Below are 25,338 nucleotides of genomic sequence, written 5' to 3'. Positions count from 1 at the left end.
CTCCGACCTTGGAGCTGGGAATCCGAGGTATCCTATGGTCCCTTGGACACTGCCTAGGGGCCAAAGGATTGCTCCCTAATTGGCCGAAAAGTGCAATGATTTGAGGAGGGGTTTAAGTGTTGGCTGGAACCCACAAAATACTTACAACGTGACAGCAACCAAAAGGTGCTGCACTCAGGACCTGCAGCGAAGTCAAAACTGCTGCTCCTCCTCACCAAAGGATAGGGGATGTAAAGAAAAAAAAATGTATTTAGGAAAGAGCATAGAAAAGATTTATTGTGAACAGAGGTGTTCAAGGAGTTCCAGAATATTGGTGCAAGAACGTCGGAAGCTGACATTACACCAGGTCAGACTATTTGTCCATCTAGCACAGTATGATCGACTCTGACGGGCAGCTGCTCTGCAGGGTCTCAGATAGAAAAGGGGTTTTCCCATCGGCTGCTACCTGATTTTTTTTTAAACTAAGGATGTCAGGGATGGAACCTAAGGCCTTCCAGAGGCAAAGCATGGTCCCTCCCCAAAAGGAAAGGGGAAACCGCTGAGGTAGCTCAAAAGCTTTTCCCGGACTGTAGGGGGAAAGTTTGCCTGGTTTGCAAGCCCGAGGCCAACAGAGGGGCTTCACGCTGGCACTTTCTCTCACAGGAATTCATCAGGCATGTAAAGCATCCTCTGCTACCGAGAGAGCGCACGCAAAGGAAGCTGCCCGAGTGAGGAAACTGGCTCCACTGCGAGGCCTCCAAAATATGAGCTCGCATCACAAGGCAAGGATAAAGCCATCGCAGAGGAGGGGAAGCCCGTATGGGACGTGACACGCTCTGCATTTTCCCTTTCAGGCACAGGAACAAGGACAGGATTCCCGGAAAAGGGTGTAAACACCCCCTCCCTGCACGGTGGGTATGATGCAGCATTAAGCAAAGGGCACGGGCATGCTTCCGACGAGGTCCGCAAGAGAGCTTGGGATAAAAAGGCAGGGAGCGACAAGTCTTAACCCCGAAATCTTCAAATGCCTGGCACACATCTGTGAGGGAAGACGGTTGACCTTGAGCAGTTTTCGACAATTTGCTCTGCAAAAGGCAAACGACTTAGCTGCAGGAGCAACAAAGGCGACGGAATAAGCCCACTTCCCCATCCACAAAAGGCAGGTAAGAAGGAGCCAAGGCCAGCCAGCTCCAGAGAGCGAGACATACCACTCGAGATTAGATCCTTGAACACCAATATATTTGGAGAGTGAGCAGCTCACACACTCTTGCTCCTCCCGTGGCCGTTATGGCTTTTAGGACACCAGAGGGTGGAGAGGCGTTTATGCTGCCGTTGAACCGGTGCTGGAGTCCCATCTGCTGAAGTCTCGATCAGCTTCGTGCCGTTTACTGGAGCATTTTCTGTGAGGGGGTTCAGATGACGTTTCGCCAGACCACAGGTTGGGGATGGGTGGCTCCCCGCTACTTTTGCTCACAAACACGGCGGGGATCTTGAGAGACAGTTCCAGCTCTTCCGCCCGCTGTCCTGTGGCCGATGGACAGTTCTTGCTTTTCGCACTGGGCCCGGGATCCTGGTGCTTTTCTCCTCCCCCTCTGGAGTGGACGGCGGGGAAAGGGAGATGCCGAGCGCCGCTCTTGGAAGCTCCGTTGGGGGCACTGCTCCCCAGGCGCGTCTGAGCCACGGGGATCTCGTCCATAGACTCTGCCGACTCGGAATGGTAGTCAGCCGGAGGGCCGGCGGCCTGGACCAGCCCGCTGCTGTCTGTGGGCGTGACTATTTTGGGAGGGAGAACTGGTACGGGCAGGCGAAGGCTGGAGGACGAAGAGGTTGAAGAGGTGGCAGCTGTGATGGACAATTCTGCAAAGGGAAAAAGGGGAGGGAAGAGTGAGTAGGTGTGTCAGGGAATGTTCTTTCCCACCTATAGAGAGAAGCCCAGTAGCAGACTGAATGGAGCATCAGATCGTCTTTTCAGCCTTCAGAGTGTGGAAGTACTAGTAGCCGTTTGATTCATGGAAAGAAATGAGCGAGACACAAGGGACTTGACAGTTCTTTGGTTAAATCTGGAAGTTATCAACTGGACATCTGGTGATCATAAGAGTTATAGTTTTCTGTTGCTGAGAGAGCATACCACCACGTTTAGAGGTTGTGTAATGCGGCAAGAAGAGATCCCCAGAGGCTGTTTGGCCTGGGAAAGAGCCTCTAGCACAATTCTAACCTGCCTGAGAGTGACGGCATTAAAAATGTCAATGCTTTCTCATCTTACCTGGCTCTAAAGCTGGAAGAGAGGACCATGGGGCAGCCATCACCTTAGATCTTTCTTCCAACAGAGAAGAGGGAACCTTATGCAACTTCTTCCTCTTTTTCTTCTTCTTTTTCTTCTTCTGAAGGTACACAGGAAGACAAAGTAGCAGCAATTGAGAGCAAGGTTAGACTAGATTGAAAAGGCTGGGATAGAGAGTCAGACCAGGACCAGGGGGATCTGAGTTCAAATTCCCATCCAGCCACGAAGCTCACAGGGGGTGACCAAGGGCCAGTCACTCTATCTCAGCCTAAGCTTCCCCATAGGTTCTTGAGTGGATAAAATGGGGTGGAGGAGACATCGAAGAACCATATAGCCATTCTTAGCCTCTTGGAGGGAGGGGGTTAAAAGGCAGCTAATTTGAGGCAGCTAATTTCCCACATGGGAACCAAATGGGTGCACATCTGGCCCTCTTTAAAACCTCAGTACAGCTGTGCTTTGAGAGCATTCAAGACCCCATTCATCATACTGCAATCATTGGAAAAACTCTAATTTTGCCAATGGGAGCGTATATATCCCAATAAGGGATTAGTAACTACAGAAAAGAAGGTGTCAAGGACAAAAGTTCAGCCATGGAAGCCTACAGATGAGGTGGGAAGTGCAGTATGCCCTATTATTATTATTATTATTATTATTATTATTATTATTATTATTATTATTTATTTATACAGCACCATCAATGTACATGGTGCTGTACAGAGTAAAACAGTAAATAGCAAGACCCTGCCGCATAGGCTTACATTCTAATAAAATCATAATAAAACAATAAGGAGGGGAAGAGAATGCAAACAGGCACAGGGTAGGGTAAACAGGCACTGGGTAGGGTAAAACTAACAGGATCAGAACCATCGTAACCGACAAGCATTCATGGATATATACTCACACTCACCTGTGGTTGGTCTCCAGCATGCACCTCTGTGAGCTCAGGGGACAAGAAGAGCTTGGACTCCGTGCCATCGCTGCGGGCGCAGAATTTGGGCAGGCTGAAAACAGAAGAGAGCGAGCATTCATTTCTCACATACCGACCCTCCTGGAGTTCCTATGCATGGACACAGGAAGCTGCCTTACAGCATTTGTCCATCTAGCCCAGTACTGGCAGTTCCCAGGGCTCAGAAAGGGTCTCTTCCACATCCTGTAACCTGACTCTTTTTAAAATTGGAGATATAGGAAGCTACAAGAAGTTACAGGAAGCCAGATTCCATCCAGACATCAGGAAAAACTTCCCGACTGTTAGAGCAGTACGACAATAAAACCAATTACCTAGGGAGGTTGTGGGCTCTCCCACACTACAGGAATTCAAGAGGCAGCTGGACAACCCTCTGTCAGGGATGCTTTAAGGTGGATTCCTGCATTGAGCAGGGGGTTGGACTCGATGGCCTTATAGGCCCCTTCTAACTCTACTATTCTATGATATCAGGGACCAAACCCAAGACCTTCCACATGCGACGTTGAGTCATGGCTCTTCCTGTTTGACTTCAGTTGTATGGCAAGTTGTTCTTTCCCTAGAGAACCCTTCCACAACCTGATGCTCTCCAGGACTACCACTCCCAGCATGCCCCACCAGAAAGCTGCCCTGCAGGATACTGCCGGAGCATGCTCGGGTTCTTTCTAGACATTCAATTGCTCAGCTAAAGATGAACTCAGCTATGGTGCTTTTTCGTGAGCAGGAAAAATGGGACCAGCAAATAAAAGGCTATTATTATTATTATTATTATTATTATTATTATTATTATTATTATTGGAAAGTTGGCACAAGGCATAATCTCCTGGACTGTATTTCATGTTGATGCTGTGGTTTTGTTATGGCTCATGCCAAATAAATAAGTTTACGTGCTTATAAAGCATAACGAAGCCCGAATTAAGGCGTACGCACTGTCCCACCTGGCCGCATAGGCCTGCGTGTTCTCACTTGACTAGCAATTAAGTGTAACTATTCCTGATCAGTTTTATGGCCTTGCATGCATGGGAAAGGGTAGGGAGTCAAGGCTTTGCAGAGGAGCTGGAGGCCATCTGGCCTATTTAGCGTCAGCATTTGTCTTTCTACGAACAACCATCCTGCTGCCCACTCCCTCCTATCACATCGTTATGGACCCTTCAACATGCTTTCAGTAAAAAAAACAAAAAAACATGTTGGCCTAAAGGAATCTTTGGGTGTTCCGGTTATATCCCCCAAAGATGTTCTCCCATGCGCTTTCCCAATGGATGATCATGCAAGAAAAATAACATGCTGGCAAAGTAAAATCAATAGCTTTGTATCCTCTGCCAATAAAGCTACCTTGATTGACAGGGGCAGGTACATGCACCCCTTGCAGCCCACCAGCGTGGCCCCTGCCACGGGACCCCCAAAAAAACATTTTTAAAAAAAATTGGCAAAAACTCTGGCATCCAGAACTCTAGGGAGGCACAAAAGGGTCAAATCAGTTTGTTTGCAAGTGAGTTTTGAACCTTTGGGCACTCCATAGCAGCCCAGATGCCATTTTGCTATGTTTTTTTAAAAATTTCCTCTGGACCTCCCGAAATTGCCCATTCCTGTGATACGACACTGAAATGATGTTGCATTAATCCTACTTTCATGTGGTGTTCAGCCGCTAATTATAAAAGGAGGTGACATATAAGTGGCACCCACTTCTATCCCCACACAGGTTTGAATCTCAGCTCAGCCAGAAACTCACTGACCTGGTTCACATGATCATTGCAGCCACAGTGCCCGGCAAAATCCAAATATTCAAGCCACAACTCTGGCTTGTCATGGCATCTGAAATCCAGCAGGGGTGGACTGTGCGAGAGTTAAACTACCCTTGTGTAACCCTAAAACAAGCCAATGCCTTGCAAGGGTTGTCTAACCCTTGCACAACTACCCCCGCTGGGTTTGAACTTGAAACGTCGTGTAATGAATATTCAAAATGGTGGCCCACAGACCATTTAATAAGCTAGGGTGACCATATGAAAAGGAGGACAGGGCTCCTGTATCTTTAACAGTTGTACTGAAAAGGGAATTTCAGCAGGTGTCATTTGTATATATGGAGAACCTGGTGAAATTCCCTCTTCATCACCACAGTTAAAGCTGCAGGTGCCCTGCCCTCTTTTAAATCTGGTCACTCTAGTATAGCTCCTGCAGCTTTAACTGTGATGATGAAGAGGGAATTTCACCAGGTTCTCCATATATACAAATGACACCTGCTGAAATTCCCTTTTCTATACAACTGTTAAAGATACAGGAGCCCTGTCCTTTTCATATGGTCACCCTAAATAAGCCACAGTGGAAACAGTGGGAACCAGCCCATTGAGTGACCATCAACAAAACACTGGTTTGCACTTAATGTTAACCCATGGTTTATTTGACAGATGACCAAACTAACTAACTGTGGTTGTCTGTTTCCCTACGCCTTTGCCCCCTCCCTCCCTGTACCCTTAATCCCTACGCAGCACTGTAGTATGGGGCCTGCAGAGCACCTGTTTTCTTTTGTTTTCTTTTACCATTCTTGTCCACCACCCCTGTAGTCTGGCAACAATCCACAGTTCTGGGTTTTCATGAAACGACAAGCCTTGGATTAAACAACCCAGAGTTTACAACCCAACAACAAACCATGGGTTCTCTTTCCAGGTTGTTCGTGGATAACAAACCATTGTTTGTTAGTGTGGCCACATTTAACACATTACGCTAATCCAGAATTCAACAACCGACATGATGGATTAGCGTTATGAGGAAACTATGCCACTCCCTCTCTCTCAGCCTCAGCCCCAAGTCTGCAAAATAATACTGACCCACTCTAAGAAGCACTTGTAAAGATTTACTCCAGTAAGGCATGAAATGCTTTGAGCACTCTGGAAAAGTGCCCTAAACATAATGACTTGTTATTGTTAAAAAAAAACACTGCTCTCTTTGTCACTCCATCAAGCTTGCAGTTCTACTTTAGCTATACTGTCAGAATTTCTTCTAACAGAAGAAATGCCTTTAGCAACACTTATATTCAGGACACAAATGGGGGAGACTGTCTTATACCCTAATCACACAATCAGCTAACCTCTCTACTTGTAACTATGAGAATATCTAAGTTAAGAATGGTGTTAAGACTTCTCAAATACTTGCAGAAACAGGAAGTGCTAATACATTTATTTGCTTATTCTTCCATGATGACAACTTCTGAGTAAGCTGAATTATGTGAGAATTAACTTAGCATTAGCTCTACTCACTCTTTCCCAGATGCTAATCCCGAAGAGTCCTCCATCTGAATCTCAGAATTGGTATATCCGAGGCTTCCAGCATAAAACTGCATTTCCTGAAATGTAAAAGAATTATTTTAAATGAACAGCCAGGGCATTCTGGCAAGTTATCGTCCCTCTCTTTATTAAAAGTGAAAATGACTGTGAAACCCTGTTCATACAGCTGCCTCCACATCTCAGACTCGTGAAGAAACACATGTGCTCTAAAGATACACAGGCACATCATTATTTCAACACCATTATTCCAATAACATTTAACAAGTCCAGCCTATGTATACTTTCCATAAAGTAGGTCCCATTATGTTCCATGGGGTTTCCCCTCAAGTGAACATACATAGCTTGTAACTTCAACCATGCATGAGACCTTAAAAGTTCCGGTTTTTGCAATTTTCTTTTTGTTGATGAACGGGAAAGGATTAAGCATCCGGTTATGAATAATACAAACATTTTGGCTGAGTTTAATTGAGAAGGACCAACAATATCAATATATCTAATAAGGGGATATCTCCCTACCACCTCCCCGCCAACACACATACACAATTCTGGTGTCTTCAAATCACAGTCTGCAACTCCCTCTGGTAGCTCAGTCTTCGCCCAGTCTAGCTTCACCTAAGTATCTTATATATACAGCTCCTAACTAGACATTGCTGTAGAAGCTGAACTGTCTCTCACCAGGCATCAAACAGAGTGAATTCATGGGAGGGAGGGAGGCTAAGGGGGTTGTGGTTCAGCTGAGCATATTTTGCCAAATATATACAGCACAGTATTACGTGAATAAAGACTCACAGAAATACAGTAGACATGGTGATCCCACGGCTTCACTGAATATGCATAGCTCTATTTATAAAAAATGGTGTGGAAGACAAAACCACAATGTTTACCTGAACAGGCCGCACTTGGGGAGGACAGGATTCTAGCTGTTTGACAGGATCCTTCATCTCCTGTGGGGGACGCTGCTGCACAATGTATTCATAGGTGCTTAACCGATGCCACACTAAGAAAAGGAGAGTAAGGCTCAGTTCAGACAACACGTTTGTCAACAGTGGTTTTAGAACTCCAAGGTGGGTTTTACACCACTGTTGAGAAATGTGTCATCTAGTGGGAAAACGTAACGGTAGAGGGGTTTTTTTGGAAGACACTCCACGCTGAATATCCACACTGTGCAGAGGAGAGTTCCTGCACATCCGTTGTGCTGTGTGGAGAGCTCCATGGAGTTTTCCATTGCATTGTGTTGACTTTTCCCACTGGCTACAGAGTTCCTTGGCAAGAGCGGCAAAAGAAGCGAGTGCCGCTCTAGGAGAGCCGCCAGGATTGGTTTTTTGCAGCACTGGCTGAAGGGATACCATTGGGAGGCGCGAGGGAGGAGAGAGGTCAGAGGAACTGTCAATCAAACATCACATTGTCTTTTACTTAACTCCACGATACCCCACAGTCACACAATGGTGGAGTTAGGACTTGTGGTGTGGTGAGTACCTCCTAAAAACTCAAGCTTTGAGTGGAGTTTTCATACTGTGCTGTCAGAACTGAGCCTAATTTAACTCAAAAGGACAGAAACTCTGCCAGCTTGGGCACAAAGCGAATAAAGCTGTAATGGAGGAAGAGCTCAGAATGACGGGTGTTTATAAGATGCTCTGGGAGCCTTTTTGGCTAAAGAGTGGTTAAAATCAACATCCATTGATTCTCAATAAATAAGAGGATATTAACATTATGTCAAAAGGTTACATTATGTTATACCTGAGAAAATGCTGCACGCAAATTCCTCCCGTTCAGGCAAAACAGTAATTGGTGGCCTCTGAAGAAGCAAAACAGGGGACTCCCACTAGGCTGCATTGCCTATCCAGATAATCAGTGAATATGTGCCCCAGCCACATTTTAGCCTTTACTCAAAACCTACATTCAAGTTCTGATTCAAGAGCAAGTTAGCAGAGTATCTAGTACAGGCATAATGAATGGATGATTGATTGCATTTATATCCCGCCTTCTTTCCTTCAAGGAACCCAAGGCGGCATACGTCATCCCCCTCCTCTCCTTTTTAATCCCAACAACAACCACCTTGTGAGGAAGGCTGGGCTGAGAGTCTGTGATTGGCCCAAAGTCACCCAGTGGGTTTCCATGGCCGACACGCTCCCTTCGCCTAGCTGGGATTTGGCTCCAACTCCTCTCCCAGAACCATCTCCTCAGTGGGCATTCCAGTGGGTCACTCACTGCAAGATCAATTTTGTAACTGTAAGAGTTGGTATCTGGGTGTGCTTATTTCTTCCTCCCTCCTAAGTCTTTCGCACTGTGTATAATAATTGTACTGTGTCTACTCCTATTAATGCTATTTTGGGCTGCATTAATAGAAGTATAGCTTCCAAATCGCGTGAGGTACTGGTTCCTCTCTATTCGGCCCTGGTTAGGCCTCATCTAGAGTACTGCGTCCAGTTCTGGGCTCCACAATTCAAGAAGGACACAGACAAGCTGGAGCGTGTTCAGAGGAGGGCAACCAGGATGATCAGGGGTCTGGAAACAAAGCCCTATGAAGAGAGACTAAAAGAACTGGGCATGTTTAGCCTGGAGAAGAGAAGACTGAGGGGAGACATGATAGCACTCTTCAAATACTTAAAAGGTTGTCACACAGAGGAGGGCCAGGATTTCTTCTCGATCCTCACAGAGTGCAGGACATGGAATAACGGGCTCAAGTTACAGGAAGTCAGATTCTGGCTGGACATCAGGAAAAATTTCCTGACTGTTAGAGCAGTACAACAATTGAACCAATGACCTATGGAGGTTGTGGGCTCTCCCCCACTAGAGACATTCAAGAAGCAGCTGGACAACCATCTGTCAGGTAATGCTTTAGGGTGGATTCCTGCATTGAGCAGGGGGGTTGGACTTGATGGCCTTATAGGCCCCTTCCAACTCTACTGTTCTATGATTAATATGACTGTTAGCCTACAGGTAGGGACTTCCTTCTTTAAGTCAAAATTCGGTACAGTACTTAGAAAGCGATACCTACTGAGATATATGTGGAAGACCAGCAGGTGACCCAACAGGAACAGTGTCAGCAGCCCCAGGAGAATTATAATTCCAGCCAAAGCCAAAATAGCAGGTGCTTGAGTCTCAATGGGAGCAGCAGGAAGGAACACAAACCACACATCTGTTTGATTCTTCAAGCCTACAAAACAAGAATCAATGGGATTTATAGCCAGGTTTCTGCCATGCAACATTTGCAGGGAGAAAGTAGTACTGAGCATGTGCAAAATGCCTTTGCTTATTGGACAGTAGAGGGTGCAATTTGTAGGCAGCTTTGAGCCTGGATGTGTCTTTTTAGGAGTTAACTACTCAAGCCTCTCTTGAGCTCTGAGAACAGCGTACAATTGTTAGAACGCTTATCAAGCAAGGTGCTCCCTGATGGAGAGGGCCCAGGCAGACAAAGGGGAAACCTTGCCCCTATGAGACAGTCGCCCATGCAGAGTATAAGTTGATACCTTCAAAGTGCTGGTCAGTGCGCAGCCTCATGGGGTTAAGGAAGAACTCCACAAAGACGTAGAAAGCGATGAGCAGGGTTAGGAGAAGGCCCAGGATGGCAGATATCACACTGTTCAGAAAGAGCCTGCCAAGGAAGCAGAAGATCCCTTAGCAACATCTTAGCAGGATTTTTAATGGAGGTTAACTTGTGGCCATGGATGCTACAAATGATATCAGGAGTGGGAATCATTGGCACAATTTGACAAGTTTGATGGTATCCTCCTGGATCGACTCCGTGGGATGGGCAGCGGAGGCACTGTGTTACAGTGGTTCCGGTCCTACCTACGGGGTCGTTGTCAGAGAGTAGCATTGGGTGACCAGTCCTCGGCCTCCTGGCAATTGAGCTATGGAGTGCCGCAGGGCACCATCTTGTCCCCAATGTTATTTAACATCTATATGAAGCCGTTGGGAGCGGTCCTTAGGGGATTTGGAGCTAAATGCCATCAATACGCTGATGACACGCAGCTCTATCTCCCTGTGACAACTGAATCAGGTGAGGCTGTGCAGGTCCTGGACCAGTGCCTAGACTCAGTAATGGGCTGGATGAGGGCCAATAAACTGAGACTGAATCCTGGCAAGATGGAAGCCCTGTGGGTGAGTGGTTCCCGAGTCCGGGAGACAGGCTCAATGCCTGTTTTGGATGAGGTTGCACTGCCTCTGAAAGAACAGGTTCATAGTTTGGGGGTACTCTTAGACCCATTTCTGTCGTTGGAGGCTCAAGTAGCTGCCACGGCTCGGAGTGCCTTTTACCATCTTCGGTTGGTTCGCCAACTACGGCCTCTCCTGGACAGGGATAGCTTGACCACGGTGGTACAGGCATTGGTAACCTCAAGATTGGATTACTGCAATGCGCTCTATGTGGGGCTGCCCTTGAAGCTGCTCCGGAAGCTGGAGCTAGTGCAGAATGCTGCAGTTCGGCTGTTGTCTGGAGCTGCCCCTTTCCGGCATGGAACTCCTCTGCTGAGGGAACTGCACTGGCTGCCTATTCGCTACCGGGCCAGGTTTAAGGTTCTTGTACTTGTGTACAAAGCCCTAAACAACTTGGGACCAGGATACCTGAGAGAGCGCCTTCTCCCTTACCAACCTGCCCGGTCATCCGGGCGCCTGCTCCTGGTGGTTCCACATAGATCTATCCTCCGATTGGAATCCACCAGGGGAAGAGCCTTCAGCGTGGTGGGCCCCCTCCTGTGGAATTCCCTGCCTCTGGAGGTCAGGCAGGTGCCAACCTTGTACTCCTTTCGGCGCCTCTTGAAAACATTTTTATTCCAAGAAGCCTTTCCTTAATATGCAGCCTTGGATTTCTGTTTTTGCTTCTTTTTAAATTTTGTTTTAACTGTTTTATTCTGTTCTTATTTTCATTTTATCTTGTACACTGCTCCAAAATTTTTCAATGGGGAGTGGTATATAAATATTCTAAATAAATAAATAAATAAATAAATAAGAGTTGAGATAAAGCATAGTCAGGCCTGCACTCTTGCCTTACTCTGACAGCTGGTCAAGAACTCACTGCTGCTGAAGATTTGTGTTTTCTGGCTGGGGATCTAAGTCAATCCTTTTTTGGAGGACTAAAAAGTCTCTTTGAAATCTGAAGAACAAATTCAACAAATCCTCCTCTTTCCCCACCCATAAGCGGTGTTAAGTTGCTGTGATATTCTGACTCTGACGCTTTTTCACGCACTGGTTATTTCCCGGTTGGACTACTGCAACCTTCTTCTCTCTGGCCTTCCTTCTTCTCACATCAGTCCACTGGTTTCTGTCCACCACTCTGCCGCTAAGATCATCTTCCTGGCTCGCCGCTCTGACCCTGTTACTCCACTTCTGAAATCTCTTCATTGGCTTCCAATTCACTTCAGAATCCAATATAAACTTCTCCTGTCGACCTTCAAAGCTTTTCATGGTCTAGCTCCTTCCTATCTCTCCTCTCTCATCTCACACTATTGCCCCGCTCGTGCTCTTCGCTCCTCTGATGCCATGTTTCTCGCCTGCCCTAGGGTCTCTACTTCCCTTGCTCGGCTTCGTCCATTTTCCTCTGTTGCCCCTTACGCCTGGAACGCTCTTCCAGAACATCTGAGATCCACAAGTTCAATCGCAGCTTTTAAAGCTCAGCTAAAAACTTTTCTTTTTCCTAAAGCTTTTAAAACTTGACGTTGTGCGGACTTTATACTGTTAGTTTTACCCTACCCTGTGCCTGTTTACCCTACCCTGTGCCTGTTTGCATTCTCTTCCCCTCCTTATTGCTTTACTATGATTTTTATTAGATTGTAAGCCTATGCGGCAGGGTCTTGCTATTTACTGTTTTACTCTGTACAGCACCATGTACATTGATGGTGCTATATAAATAAATAATAATAATAATAAAGAAGCCGGAGGCCTGTAGCTTTGTGATTGTGAACTGTTCAGTTATCACTCTGCTTTTGCAAACCACTTATGCTCTGTTATTGTTAACAATTTGTTTAGCTTCGTAAACTATTTATGCTTGATTATTGCAAAACCATTTGTTTGGTGTTTGTAAACATTGTATTCTTACGTTTGATACATGGTAAGTTATATGAAATGTTTGTTCACCTATGATAAGTTATATAAAATGTCTGTTTACCACCCCAGTTCTTTTGATATCATTTAATATTTTAGCAGTTGTGTGCTGGTTGGCATTATTCTATTTTGTCAATTCCAACTGCTGCCTTCTGCAGTGTTGCATTGTTACTCTCCAGCACTACAGTGCTGGTCTAGGTCAGTAGAAGAGGAGAATAACTACCATAAAGTCCAAAGGGAGGCATATGTGCTGTATCACGCATAGGAGAGTGGCTCTGTCTGATACTTAGGATCTGAGTTGTGGCACACATGCCAAAAAAAAGTCAGTCACAGCCGGCATAAACCACTCAAGTCCTGCTGAAAGAGCATGAACTTAAGTCTTCACTAGCCAGAGGGACCAGAGTGAGAGAGTCAACTGTATGTCCAGTTGTCTGAACCAGGGTTCAAGTTAAGCATCTGGACCAGGCTCCCAAATATTTGACTTTAGACATTCTAAACTGTGCTCACTTTTAAGGGCTAAGGTAAGAAGTGAGTATAAAGTTTTGATTGTGCTTTTAAGTGTGTTCCCTGACCGAGGAAGTACCCTGCAATTCAAATAAGGGAGGGAAATAGGCCATTGGGATTGTCTTGATACCACACTGTACAAGAAGGTGCAGGGATGGCTCGGCTGTCCTGCGGTAGCGCTGCTTGGGTGGGTTACTGTTGCGAAGTACGCGCCCCATACCAATAGTTCCTCTCTCCTACACAGTTGTTGAGCCACATGCAGTGATGATCAAATCCGCACACGCACTTGTTGCAAGTCCCACAGTGTTTTGATTTGGAGCTCCTACAACGAGAAAGGAAGGTCCGTGTTAGTGCAGATAAAAACCAGCAAAGCAGACCTAGTTACACTCTACAGTTGTTCTTCCCCCAACTCACCCCCTGAATTTGGGATGCTACATTAGATACCTAAAACACAATGAAAGGGGGGAGATTAGCTAGCACATCTGGCTCTAAAGCCTAAAGCCACACATATCCTTTCTCAGACTCAGACACAATTAAGCCTATTCCTGTATTTTGCAACACTAAAATGCATTGGGGGGGGGTGCACGAGACCATGACTGTGCTTGTACCTAGTGTCGGCTTCTAGGCCTCATGCTGGTACATCTTTGTAAGATCGTTCTAGCCTCTGTTATTGAGGCCATCATAGAGACAGTGAGCACCCTGTTGTGTAAAGACAGACCCACTCTCAGCACAAGCAGTAGCGCTCCAGTGCTCCTGCAACGTCAATGACCTCCTGCCACCAGACAGTGCAGTGGTGCCTCTGGCATCGAGTGAAATTAAGAGGCAGCAGGGACACAGAATCCTATTGGTGTGTATAAAGTCATTGCCATGACAATATTAGATTGCGTAACTTGATCCAGAAAAAAAGGGGGGATAGTATTGGACTGCTATATGGTGCTTAATAAACCAGGAATGGCTATTTAGATGACCCGTTCACAGGGTACGGCCTCATGCTCAGTTCTCCGGTGGATCATGGTGCAAGTAACCGCCCAGAGAGCTTCGGCTATTGGGCGGTATAAAAATGTAATAAATAAATAAATAAATAAATAAATAAATAATAAAGTAATCAAAGGCGAAGTATCACTATTATGGTTCTTGCATGCTTCAGCTGATGTTTCCAATACAATTTATTTATTTACAGTATTTATATGCCGCTCCCCATTCAAGAATTTCAAAGTGGTGGACAAATAGAATAAAAGAATTAAAACACATTAAAAACACATTTTTAAAAGAAACAAAGTGCAAATAAAACCACAGCTGGTCATTAAGGGGAGGCTTCCTGGAACAACAATGTTTTTAGGAAGTGTCAGAAGGAATAAAAAGTTGATGCCTGCCTGAACACCACAGGCAGGGAATTCCATAGGAATGGGGCCACCACCCTTAAGGCTCTTCTCCTAGTGGACTCCAATTGGACCACAGATCCATGTAGAACCACCAGAAGCACACCCTCAGATGACCTCAGTGACCAGGCAGGTTGACAGGAGAGAAAGCACTCTCTCAGCTATCCTGGTCCCAAGTTGTTTAGGGCTTTGTACACTAGTACTAAAACCTTAAGCCTGGCCCAGTAGCCAATAAGCAGCCAGCAATTGCAGTCTGTGAGAGGATTCAGTGCAATGACCTCACAGAACAAACTAGGAAAGGCAAGATTAATTAGTACTCACACATCAACATCACAGATGTGGCAGTGGCGGTTTTCAATGACATGAGTGTGCTGGTTCCGATTGAATGTGGCAAGTGGTCCCTGGTAATTCTTCTCGCGCACTCTGTCATCAGCTGGATCAATGGAAACTGCTGTAAGATGAACTACCAGATGGCAGATAAAAAACACTCCAGGACACTGAAACAGACACAGTTAAGGGTTCTCTTTGCAGATGTATTGCCTTCTACCTTTCAAAGTTCTATTTAAGTGGACGCCGCATCAGTTAAATATATTTTCAAGAAAAAGGTCTGTCCCTTTTGCCACCATCTGAGTTTAAATATTGAGATAATTATTCCCTTATTTATTTATTCACTGGGCACAGGAAAAGCAAAATAAACAGGAGATATGGTCAAAGTTATCAGTAAGAAGCACTCTCACAACAAAATTGTGTTTATCCTTTATGAAAGTATAAAATATTGCTCAAATGCAACAATCCTAAAAAACTAGAGAAAAGTAAGGGAGATGACAGGAACATTGAATGACTTTGGTCACCAGACGTTCACCACCATTCCTAAATTACTATAAAAATCTCACCACTAGTTTGGGACAACTCTATCTGCAACATGATACTGAAACATTAACCCACAAGGATACAATATACCCAGCAGGAACCCAGTGGACAGGTAGGAGTGGCACAAGGATGCCAAAGCTGACTAGCGCAAAAAACAGGTACAACAGCCAGGCAACAAACTGGAATGGATGCGGAGGCCAGCTCCAGCCATTTCTCCGGGCATGCTGGGATTGGACCTCAATAGCCGCTTCATCACTCTTCTCTGGTGCGGTCTTATTAGGTGGTTTGTTGCAGATGTTCATCTAACATAAGCAGAAAAGAAAAGAAAAGAGCCCTTGACTGAAAAGGAGAGAAGCTGAGAAGATGCTTTCGTAAAAGAGCCCAAGAAGGCAAATTTACGGTGGCAAATCTCTTGCAATCAAAGCCTTCAGTGCAGAAAAGGGCCCTCTTAAAGACCACTGAGATGGCCACGTCACATACCGTATTTCTTCGATTCTAAGACACACTTTCCCCCCTATATAAACATCTCTAAAAACGGGGTGCGTCTTAGAATCGCAGGTGCGTTTATTATTTCTTAGAATCAAAGCTTTTTTGTTGGTGGTACTGAAATTAGCGTGCGTCTTACAATCGATGGCGTCTTAGAATCGAAGAAATACGGTATTACAGCATGTGCAGTTTTCTTTAGAGAAGGACTATCCAATAAGACAAAGTAAAATGACATCACCTGTCTTTGACCATTTGGGGGCATTACTTAGGCTAGGTCTAATATAGTTACACTTACCATATTATAAGGTACTGACGGGGAAATGAGGTGCAATGTCGCCCTGTGTGTTGCTCTAGACAGGTTTTGTGGGACACGTGGCATTTTTCCCACAGTAGTCATTGATGTTTCGTATGTATAAAACCACAGAGAGAAAAAAAGAGCCAGATTGTCTCTGCAAGATCTGCTGTCCTCACCACTGCACAAACTGCTCTGGCAGACAAATAATTTCCACAAGAACTGAAAGCAAGCATTACATTTACCACAGACTTCAGCCTTGTGGAATCTACTCTGGGGTTTTTCTTTTCTTTTTTTTGCCAGAACCGGTAAGATCCACCAACTGGAGCTTGGAGCAAAAGTCTTGCACTTTGAATGAAATAATTCTGAGCTGAGCAATTTCTTTTACGTACCAGAACTCAGATTCCTTCCACACTCAAATCCACTTCATGGGTTCTTCATTTCAGCAGTATAATTTGGAGGAAGAGTCATTTTGTTGCCGCTTTTGCAAAGTCATTGGGAGTCAGAAATCCCTACTGATCTACTGAAAATCACCCAGATGTCTATCAGTAAATGCAGATCTATCGTCTGCCCACTCCTGAGATAGCACACACAACTATCAAGGAATGCCTGGGGTGAAAAGCAGGTGATTCAATTAAGCACAACACCCTCATGTTATTCATTGCAAAAAAGGAAAGATATCATGAGGTGAGCATGACATTTAGAACTGGACTAATGAAAGGCTGTTGGAAGGCTAAAAGTTTCACACGGCATGGAGGCTTCCCTTACCCCAGCCACAAAACGATGGCCTCAATTTCGCAGTTCAGGCCTCCTTAATCTGATCATGTAGCTCTTGAAGTGTTCTCATAAGGCCCACAGTCTTTTTCTCTGTAAGCAAAATAAATTCAAAGTAAATTAGAAGGATTAACAAATATTAAAAACATTAAGGTTTTGTGGGTGTTTTTTTAAGGAATTAAAGGCTTAAGTGCCTAAGCCTTCAATAAAAATGCTGTTTGTTTTACATGTTGAGTTATACTACTTTGAAAGTAATCTTGTAACTTTTGCTGGGCCCTTTCAACCATTTAGTCTCTACCCATTGTAGATATGTTTCTGTTGCAGGCAATGTATCATACTAGTGCAATCCATTCCTGTTAAGTGAAGACTGCTTTACTCTCCATAGATTAAACTGTCTGAACTTCAAAAGCAAGAAAAGGCAAGTTGTTCAACACTTTTTTTGGCAGGTTAAACTGGGACACAACTGATATTTCTGCAAGAGGAGGGGGTTCATAATTCTAAGAACATAAGAAGAGCCCTGATGCTGGATCAGACCAAAAGCCCATCTAGTCCTGCACTCTGTTCACATAGCGGCAAACCAGATGTTGACCAGGGAACCACAAGCAGAACATGGAGCAACAGGACGCTCCCACCCATGTTCCCCAGCAACTGCCGCGGATACTAGACGTAGCCCATAAGCATCAGGGCTGGTAGCCATTGATAGCCTTCTCCTCCAGGAATTTATCCAACCTCCTTTTAAAACCATCCAAATTGGTGGCCATCACTACATTATGTGGTAGTGAATGCCATAATTTAACTATGCGCTGTGTGAAAAAGTACTCTTATATTACACAGGAAACACTAACTATAAACACAAGGTCGGATTCATACCATGCAAGCATATGTGTGATGTACAAACAACATCTCTGGCGTATTGCTAAAGCCTCCTAGGCACACATTCGTGGAGGATAAGGCTACAGTTACCAGTCCTAATGGCTGTATACTACCTCCACTATCACAGGCGGAATGCCTATGTACACGAGTTGCTGGGAAATAAGGGAGAGTGCTATTATACTTCTTCTGCTTGTAGATTCCTGGTCAACAGCTGGTTGGCCACTGTGTGAACAGAATGCTGGACAAGATGGACCCCTGGTCTGATCTAGCAGGGCTCCTCTTATTTTCTTGTGAGAGGCAAACAATGTGTCCCCAAGTTGGAAGGAAAGGGAAAGAAGTTTTCCAGGTGATGTCCCATATACTGATTGGCCAAGGTGGCTAACCAAACAACAGATTTTCATTGGTCAGGCCATCAGAAAATACAGCGAATTGGTCCCAAGTAATTATTTCATAGACAAGGTTATAAAATGGAACCTGAGAGATCAATTATTTTTAAATAAATGGAATAAAAGATGCATACTCCTCCCAATTCCGCCCCTGACCACTTTGTACACACTCTCTCTTTCTCTATCTCTCATGCATGCAGTGGGCCTGGACACCTGCCCCTTTTGCTCATTCAGTAAAAAATACCTCGTCTGAAACTAACACCTCCTACTTCAATTAAAATCCTTCCGAAAAAAGAGAAGATGATAGAGTTCATAAATCCAAAAGCCTCAGACAGGATTTTGGAAAAAGTCAGTCAGTGGAAGAAAAGCACAAGTAATGGAAGGCAGGTTTTTATTCACAGCCCTTAGAAGCAGATTGCTGGGATTTAAAAACATAATAATTGCCTTGCTGGGCAAGACCAAAAGCCCTTCAAGTCCCTGAGTATTCTGCCCTGAACACCTTGGAAGAAAGGCAATATGTGATAGACAGGCAGACACCATCATTCTGACACTAGTATTATCCAGGGCAACACAGGGACATCCTCTATTTGTCCATAGCACCTGGAAATCAGAGGTTTACTCCCTCTGAACATAGTTTCCATTTTAGATGTCAAGGCTAACACGCACTGATCTTCTGTAAATTTGTCCTTTTTTTTAAAAAAAAAAAGTCTTTCCAAGGTAGTGGATGTTTCAGCATTTTGTGGCAATTAATTCTGCAAGTTACTGATGCGAAGAACCAATTCCTCTGGTCTGTCAACCTGCTATCAATTAATTTGGCTAGATGACCTTGCACAACAAACGCTTCCCCTCAGTTAGAAGGGGGGGGACTGCCCCCCAACCAACCTATTCACTATCCCATCTTTTTACAAGTCCATGATTCACTTGACCATCTCTGAAGCCTCCCTTCCATATATAAGCACAGATCACAAACCGCCTGGAGAGACACAGTCATTTGTAGGTTCTGTAGAGCAGAGGTGTGCAGTGTTCTCATTTGCAGGATCTACTTCATTTTTTACTTGAACCCCAAGATGTACCAATTGGAATCAGGTTAGGGAGAGAGAGATTTCAAATTTAGAATTAATTCTTGTCAGAATTAAAAATCAAGATGCCTTTTCGTTTTCAATACCAGAACTAAGTTCACAGTTTTCTCACACAAAAATCCACGTCTTCCTTTATTTTAGCAGCCTAATTTGGGGTGTGGAGGGGGGAATGAGGGAAAGCCTTATTGTTGCTGATTTTGTTGAACAACTGGAAGGCAAAAAAAAAAACACCCCACCCTTTACTGATGTACTGGAAAACGCCACTCAGAGATCTACCAACAGATTCAGAAGTACTTTCTGCCCACACATGCTGGAGAGCACTGAATAATACTGATTAAGTATAAACAGTTTGGAGGGCTTTTTAAAAAGCGATTTAAAACTTTCAGAAGCCTAGCCATGAGAGAAAAGTGCCATTCAGATGTGACTAAAGTAAAATAAATGGTGGGGTGAAGAAAGGAAGCGGGGAAATTCATATGAGGGAATGGAAGAGTCTGTGAGGTGGAGGAAAACATGATTAGATAATCTAAAGATCTGGGTTGTTGTTTTTTCTTTCAATCTAACCTCCAGCAAAGGAGAGGAGGCAAAGAAAGATGAGCCTATTTTCCCTGGGCACCAAACAGGGGACAGTGAACACAAAGAGTCATGTGGCCCCTTAAAAACAGATTTAAGGGTAGCAGTGTTGCAGGAAGAACAAAAGAACCTTGCGCATCGACTAACAAATTTACTATGACATAAGCTTTTGTGGACTGAAGACCACTTCAGGCTAAACCCATTAGTCTTTAAGATGTCTAAAGAGCCAGTGTAATGTTGTGGTTAGAGAGTTGGAATGGAACAGGGGAGACCCAGATTCAAATCCCGACTTGGCCACAAAGCTCACTGGGTGACTTTGGACCAATCACTGACTCTCAGACTACCCCTACCTCACAGGGCTGTTGTGAGGATAAAATGGCAGAGAAGGAGGAGGATCGTGTACCCCACCTTGGAGGAAAGGCGGGATATAAATGTAACAACATAAATAAATAAAATAATCGGTGGGTCACCCAAGGCCACACTCCCTATTTTCCTTACTTGACAGCAGCACATCCTATGCATGTTTACTCACAAGTCAGCCCCACCGAATTCAGTGTGTCTTTTACCTGCAGATAAGTGCACAGTCCAATCCTGTATTTGTTTCCTTGGAAGGAAGTTTGCATTAAGTAAGTCGTTTCCTTGGAAGTTGTGTAAGTGGCATTAAGTCCAGCAGGGCTTCCTTCCACAGCGCCATCCTATGTACGTTTACTCAAAAGTAAACCCTTCTGCGCGGATAACTCAACGGGGCTTACTCCTAAGGAAGTGTGCACCGTGAGCCAGTGCCGACTTACTTCCGAGTAGACGTGCCTAGGACTGTGCTGCTGATCATTTTGGTGCAGCGCCTAATGTTAAGTCTAGCAATGAGTAAAGAGAAGACTGCAGCACCAGCATTATACTCGAGAGAGCAGCCCTTCTCCAACCTGGGGCCCTCCAGATGTGTTGGACTGTAGTCCAACACATCTGGAGGGCGCCAGGTTGGAGAAGGGCTGCTCTAGAACCAGGGAAAGGCCGAAGAGAAAAAGCCCCAGCACAGCTACCCCGTGGCAAAGCGCCACCCTCCTCAGGACTTCCCTAGGAGTGTGTAAGAAAGCCACACGCACCCTCACCCCATAGGCAAGGCCGACCCCCTGTGCACACGATAGCCAAAAGCCGGCACCCCCACACCCCACACCCCACCCCGAACCTCTCCCGCCGCGAGTCCTTCCTTCTCACCTTCCCCCCACAGCTCAGCGGTGGTTCCGGGCGGCCACGCATCCGCCTCATGCCCGGGAACGGGAGGGCGCTGAGGGGGGCCCTTGCTCAGGGCGAGCCCTGCTGGTCCAAAGGCTCCTCGGAGCGGGTCAGGCCCGTCTCCATGGCGACGGCAAGGGCAGCCGCAGGGCTCCTCCCTCTTCCCTCCAGGCCCCGCCCCGGCCCGGCCCACACGGCGCGCTCGCGGCACCCGCCCTAGCCCGCCCCCTCCTGGTAGGCAGCGGGCATCGCACCTCTGGCCTCAAAACGCAGGCAAAGCCGGTTGCCGTGTTTCTCCGTTCCACACCGGCTTAGGAAGACTGTTTCAGACCAGATCTACACTACTACTACTACTACTACTACTACTACTACTACTACTACTACTACTACTATTATTATTATTATTATTATTATTATTATTTATTTATTTATTTATATATATAGCACCATCAATGTACATGGTGCTGTACAGAGTAAAACAGTAAATAGCAAGACCCTGCCGCATAGGCTTACATTCTAATAAAATCATAATAAAATAATGAGGGGAAGAGAAGGCACCAAACAGGCACAGGGTAGGGTAAAACTAACAGTATAAAGTCAGAACAAAATCAAGTTTTAGAAGCTTTAGGAAAAAGAAAAGTTTTTAGCTGAGCTTTAAAAGCTGCGATTGAACTTGTAGTTCCCAGATGTTCTGGAAGAGTGTTCCAGGCGTAAGGGGCAGCAGAAGAAAATGGACGAAGCCGAGCAAGGGAAGTAGAGGCCCTTGGGCAGGTGAGAAACATGGCATCAGAGGAGCGAAGAGCACGAGCGGGGCAATAGTGTGAGATGAGAGAGGAGAGGAGAGTTCATAAACAGTGAGGAGAATTCCTGTAGAAGGAAGGTGTCGGATAATTAAAAGGAGATTTGGACTTGCCATCTCCAGCCAACACCCATACAACTTATGCTCGTACATGGCGACTCTTAATCATAGAATCATAGAATAGTAGAGTTGGAAGGGGCCTCTAAGGCTATTGAGTCCAACCCCCTGCTCAGTGCAGGAATCCACCCTAAAGCATACCTGACAGATGCTTGTCCAGCTGCCTCTTGAAGGCCTCTAGTGTGGGAGAGGCCACAACCTCCCTAGGTAACTGATTCCATTGTTGTACTGCTCTACTGCTTATAACGGTTTATAATGGTTATGACAACTGTTCAGGCCCAGGACACATTACTTATACTGTTTTCATAACGTTTTTAAAGTGTTATATCCTGCTTGGGGTATTGTCGACAGTAGCCTGGTTCAGGCAACACGCTAAACCATGCTGCTTAACCACAAAATGGTGGTTAAGCAACATGGTTTAGCGCAGTGGTTCCCAAACTTTTTCAGGTCACCGCCCCTTTGGTTCCACAAACTCATGCCCAGCGGCCCCCTACCCTACGCTATAAAAATCATTATTCAGAATAGTCGTTTTCAACGACCCACTAAGGAAGATAATAACAATAAAATTCAAAACTAACAATTAATTGAACATTTATTCAAAATCCAATTACATTTTTTTAGTTTATTCAATTAAACATAATTGATTAACTTGATTCAGTGATTTCATCTTTTCAAAGTCTGATAGTCATTTAGCAAGAATATTAGATATCACATTTAGTAACTAGGATAGAGTACCTCACCATTCTGTAAATTCTTAATGTGATGGATGGGCTTGATGAAGTGATACCAGTTTCCCAACGTCTGGTTTAAAGTCACTTAACATGAGTCTTAAATCACCACATTTAGTAATCTGGAGTCGATTTCTTTGCTTGGAGAGAAGTAGGCAGACAACACTAAAACCACCTTCCACTAAATATGTTGAAAATGCAACCAGGAACTTCTCAACCACTCTCCATAGTGCAAGATAGCTATCAGAAATTTCCTTCTGTAACCAAAACTCCTGGTACAATTTCTTAAACTTTGGCTTCAGCTCAATGTCATTTTGTAGCTCAATTGACCCCTTTAAATGGGAAGCACCCGCCACAGGCTTGCCGGGGGAGGGAAAAGAGAGCGAACACCTCTGTTTTGCAGCCAGTGTGGCGGGGCACACCAAGCAGGGTATGTCTCTTCATTAGCGTTTTGGTGCTTTTGAAACATTTCAATTCACCATTAAAAGGACTCTTCTTAAACGGTATTAATACATGTGTGGATTTTTCCCCTATATGGCTTGAGACCAAACTATCTTCTCCCATAATAATGTCCCTGGGTTTTAAGACCTTCTGGAGAGGCGCTTCTCAGAAAAGACCTCGAGCGCCCCTCCCTGCCTCCCCTTTGCCTCTTAGCACTCCCCTGCCACCCCCTTGCCTCTTAACGCCCCCTATGCAATCTCACCGCCCCCAAGGAGGCAGTACCGCCCACTTTGGGAAACACTGTTTTAGCGTGTTGTCTGAACCAGGCCACTGAGTGGCAGCGGTTCTTCAGAATTTCAGGCAGGGATTGTTCTTGCCCTACCTGGGGAACCTTGTAATTTGCTGCATACAAAGCAGGTGCTCTTATCAGGGCCGGATTTAAACTTGCTGTAGCCCTAAGCTATAAAATGAGTGAGGCCCTTCCCTCTTCAACAAATAAAAAAAATTAAATTCAAAGTACAGGCTGGACAATTAAACAGAATTTGATAAGTTGTGTAATATAGGTATTAAAATGCAAGTTATATGTGTGCACTGAGTAAGGGACCCCTGGAGATAATTTAGACTGACCCCAACCACGTAACACTATTCCCCCTCCTGAAGAGGTCTTCATTTTGTATGATATTTATGGTTTCCTGGTGGCAATATTGTAAACGTGTTTTCTTCTTTTTAACTCCAGGCCCCTCATAACATGAGGCTCTAAGCTGTAGCTTGTTTAGCTTGTACGTAAATCTGGCCCTGGCTCTTATCACTGAGCTCAAGACCCCCCAAACCTCCTCACACCGAAGTCTTCAAATCAAGATGCCTCCCCCACACATTCAAGAATCCCAAGGCAACCTCAGCTTTAAATACAGAGGGCAATGTCTCTCAACCTCAGTGAAAACGCAGATAGCGCTGGTGAAAACCAGATCTCATTCATCCTTCCCACTTCAAATTGACACCTCTTTCATATCACGCTCTTTTCCACTTTAGAGTTTCATTTGCAACTTTAGACCATCTTTAATTTGAGCCTTGGAGAACCTGCTGTTGCACTTTTTTTTCATCCGGAAGCTCATCAGAGATTGAAATATAAGGTGCCCCTGAACATACTCTTGAGTCTTTCGCTCCCTTCAACCTGTCCCCCTATATCTGAAAATTAAAGGGTAGGATTTCCAGATGGTTCAGACTCTAGTAACACTATTCTTACCAAAATAAATGTATCACTGATTACGTATTTCACAAGAGTAGAATTATGGATAATATTCACCAGTGCCTAACTGAAGACTTCTATCAACATGGCTGTTCCATCTCAGATTCCTATTTTTGTCCTAGAATGCAGATACAGACGACTGAGCAAGTGAATTCAGAAACGTAACATTGATAGGCATGCCAGATATAAAATATTTTAGAAACTATAATCAAGAGCCATTTCCCTTTTCTATTATAAATGGCTTTTAAAGATTTATTTTCCCTTGAGGTTTTGTTCTGAAGATTGTACTTACATTAAATTACTCAAAAGCTTCCACTGCTGTTCCAAGAACATTATGCACACAATCGCCTCATTTCTGCTTGAAGACCAGGACACAGTGAAACTTTAAAACTTGCATTCTTTCACCAGCGAAGGCCTCAAAATGGAGAAAACCCTTCCCTCGTCTTACTGTTGCATGTTTATCTCTCTTAAAGTTAATACCTTACTCCCAATATCTCAGGAATACAGGCTCCCATTTAAGTCCCACCCAGCAGTACTGGTGGAAACTGGCTGGTTGGCAAACATTAACAAATCTCAAAATAGAACTACTGGAGGGAATCCAAAATGCTGGAAGAAACCTAATGTGAAAAATATTTAAAAACAAGTGGGTTGCCACTCCCTTTCTCTGGCCTACGACTTGGAAGCTGTGCAAAGCCACACCCTGTCAAATCATCACAATAAACCACGTGTACAAGTTGACACACAAATATTATAGTGTAGGGCTTTTTCAGGGGAGGGTATTGAAGGGACTGCCAGGTCTTGATCATACGGCAGACTTATGCAAGTTGCATTTCAAAGTAGTGACCTCAGAGTTCCTTTCCTCTCTTCTAGCCATTCCCCTCTGGTCCTGATGCTACTTTCCATGTGGGCTTGCATCTACTCAAATTTCCCACTTCCTCTTCCTTCTTATCATATGTTTGAATGGGGCGGCCCTGGGCAGTTGGTAATGGAGCATCTACAGGCTTTCTCTCACTTCCCCACACT

At 44.9% G+C, this 25,338-nt stretch overlaps 1 protein-coding gene across 4 annotated transcripts; it reads right to left on the bottom strand.

Annotated features, from left to right (window-relative positions):
• Positions 1-259: 259 nt before the first annotated feature.
• Positions 260-24,989, bottom strand: ZDHHC1 (zinc finger DHHC-type containing 1). 4 transcript variants are annotated; one of them, XM_063141127.1, is made up of 12 exons: positions 24,608-24,989; positions 16,841-16,939; positions 15,378-15,596; positions 14,746-14,921; positions 13,266-13,367; positions 9,970-10,094; positions 9,498-9,656; positions 7,384-7,496; positions 6,473-6,558; positions 3,162-3,261; positions 2,243-2,360; positions 260-1,836 (listed from the first exon to the last, which is right to left on the bottom strand). In XM_063141127.1, the coding sequence occupies exons 3-12, from the start codon at positions 15,594-15,596 to the stop codon at positions 1,301-1,303; spliced, it is 1,734 nt and encodes a 577-aa protein (XP_062997197.1). In that variant the 5' UTR covers positions 16,841-16,939; positions 24,608-24,989; the 3' UTR covers positions 260-1,300. The 4 variants fall into 4 exon arrangements, with proteins under 4 accessions (XP_062997197.1, XP_062997195.1, XP_062997198.1 ...); XM_063141125.1 differs by lacking the exon at positions 24,608-24,989 and adding an exon at positions 20,967-21,139; XM_063141128.1 differs by lacking the exon at positions 24,608-24,989 and adding an exon at positions 20,967-21,139 and having other exon boundaries at positions 3,168-3,261.
• Positions 24,990-25,338: the final 349 nt, after the last annotated feature.

Source organism: Elgaria multicarinata, chromosome 14 (assembly GCF_023053635.1).
Source record: "Elgaria multicarinata webbii isolate HBS135686 ecotype San Diego chromosome 14, rElgMul1.1.pri, whole genome shotgun sequence".
Taxonomy (NCBI): Eukaryota; Metazoa; Chordata; class Lepidosauria; order Squamata; family Anguidae; genus Elgaria; species Elgaria multicarinata.
The sequence above is the reverse complement of the archived record's forward strand: the minus strand, read 5'-3'. Positions and strand labels throughout refer to the sequence as shown.

What these genes read in the sequence shown, in the direction of transcription:
- ZDHHC1 (XM_063141127.1), bottom strand. Translation starts at nt 15,596, where the DNA reads ATGAACATCTGCAACAAACCACCTAATAAGACCGCACCAGAGAAGAGT. An exon ending in CCCAAGTGCGGCCTGTTCAG is followed by an intron (nt 6,559 to 7,383) that starts GTAAACATTGTG and finishes TTTACATTTCAG; the next exon opens with GAAATGCAGTTTTATGCTGG. An exon ending in GGATTAGCATCTGGGAAAGA is followed by an intron (nt 3,262 to 6,472) that starts GTGAGTAGAGCT and finishes TTCTGTTTTCAG; the next exon opens with CCTGCCCAAATTCTGCGCCC.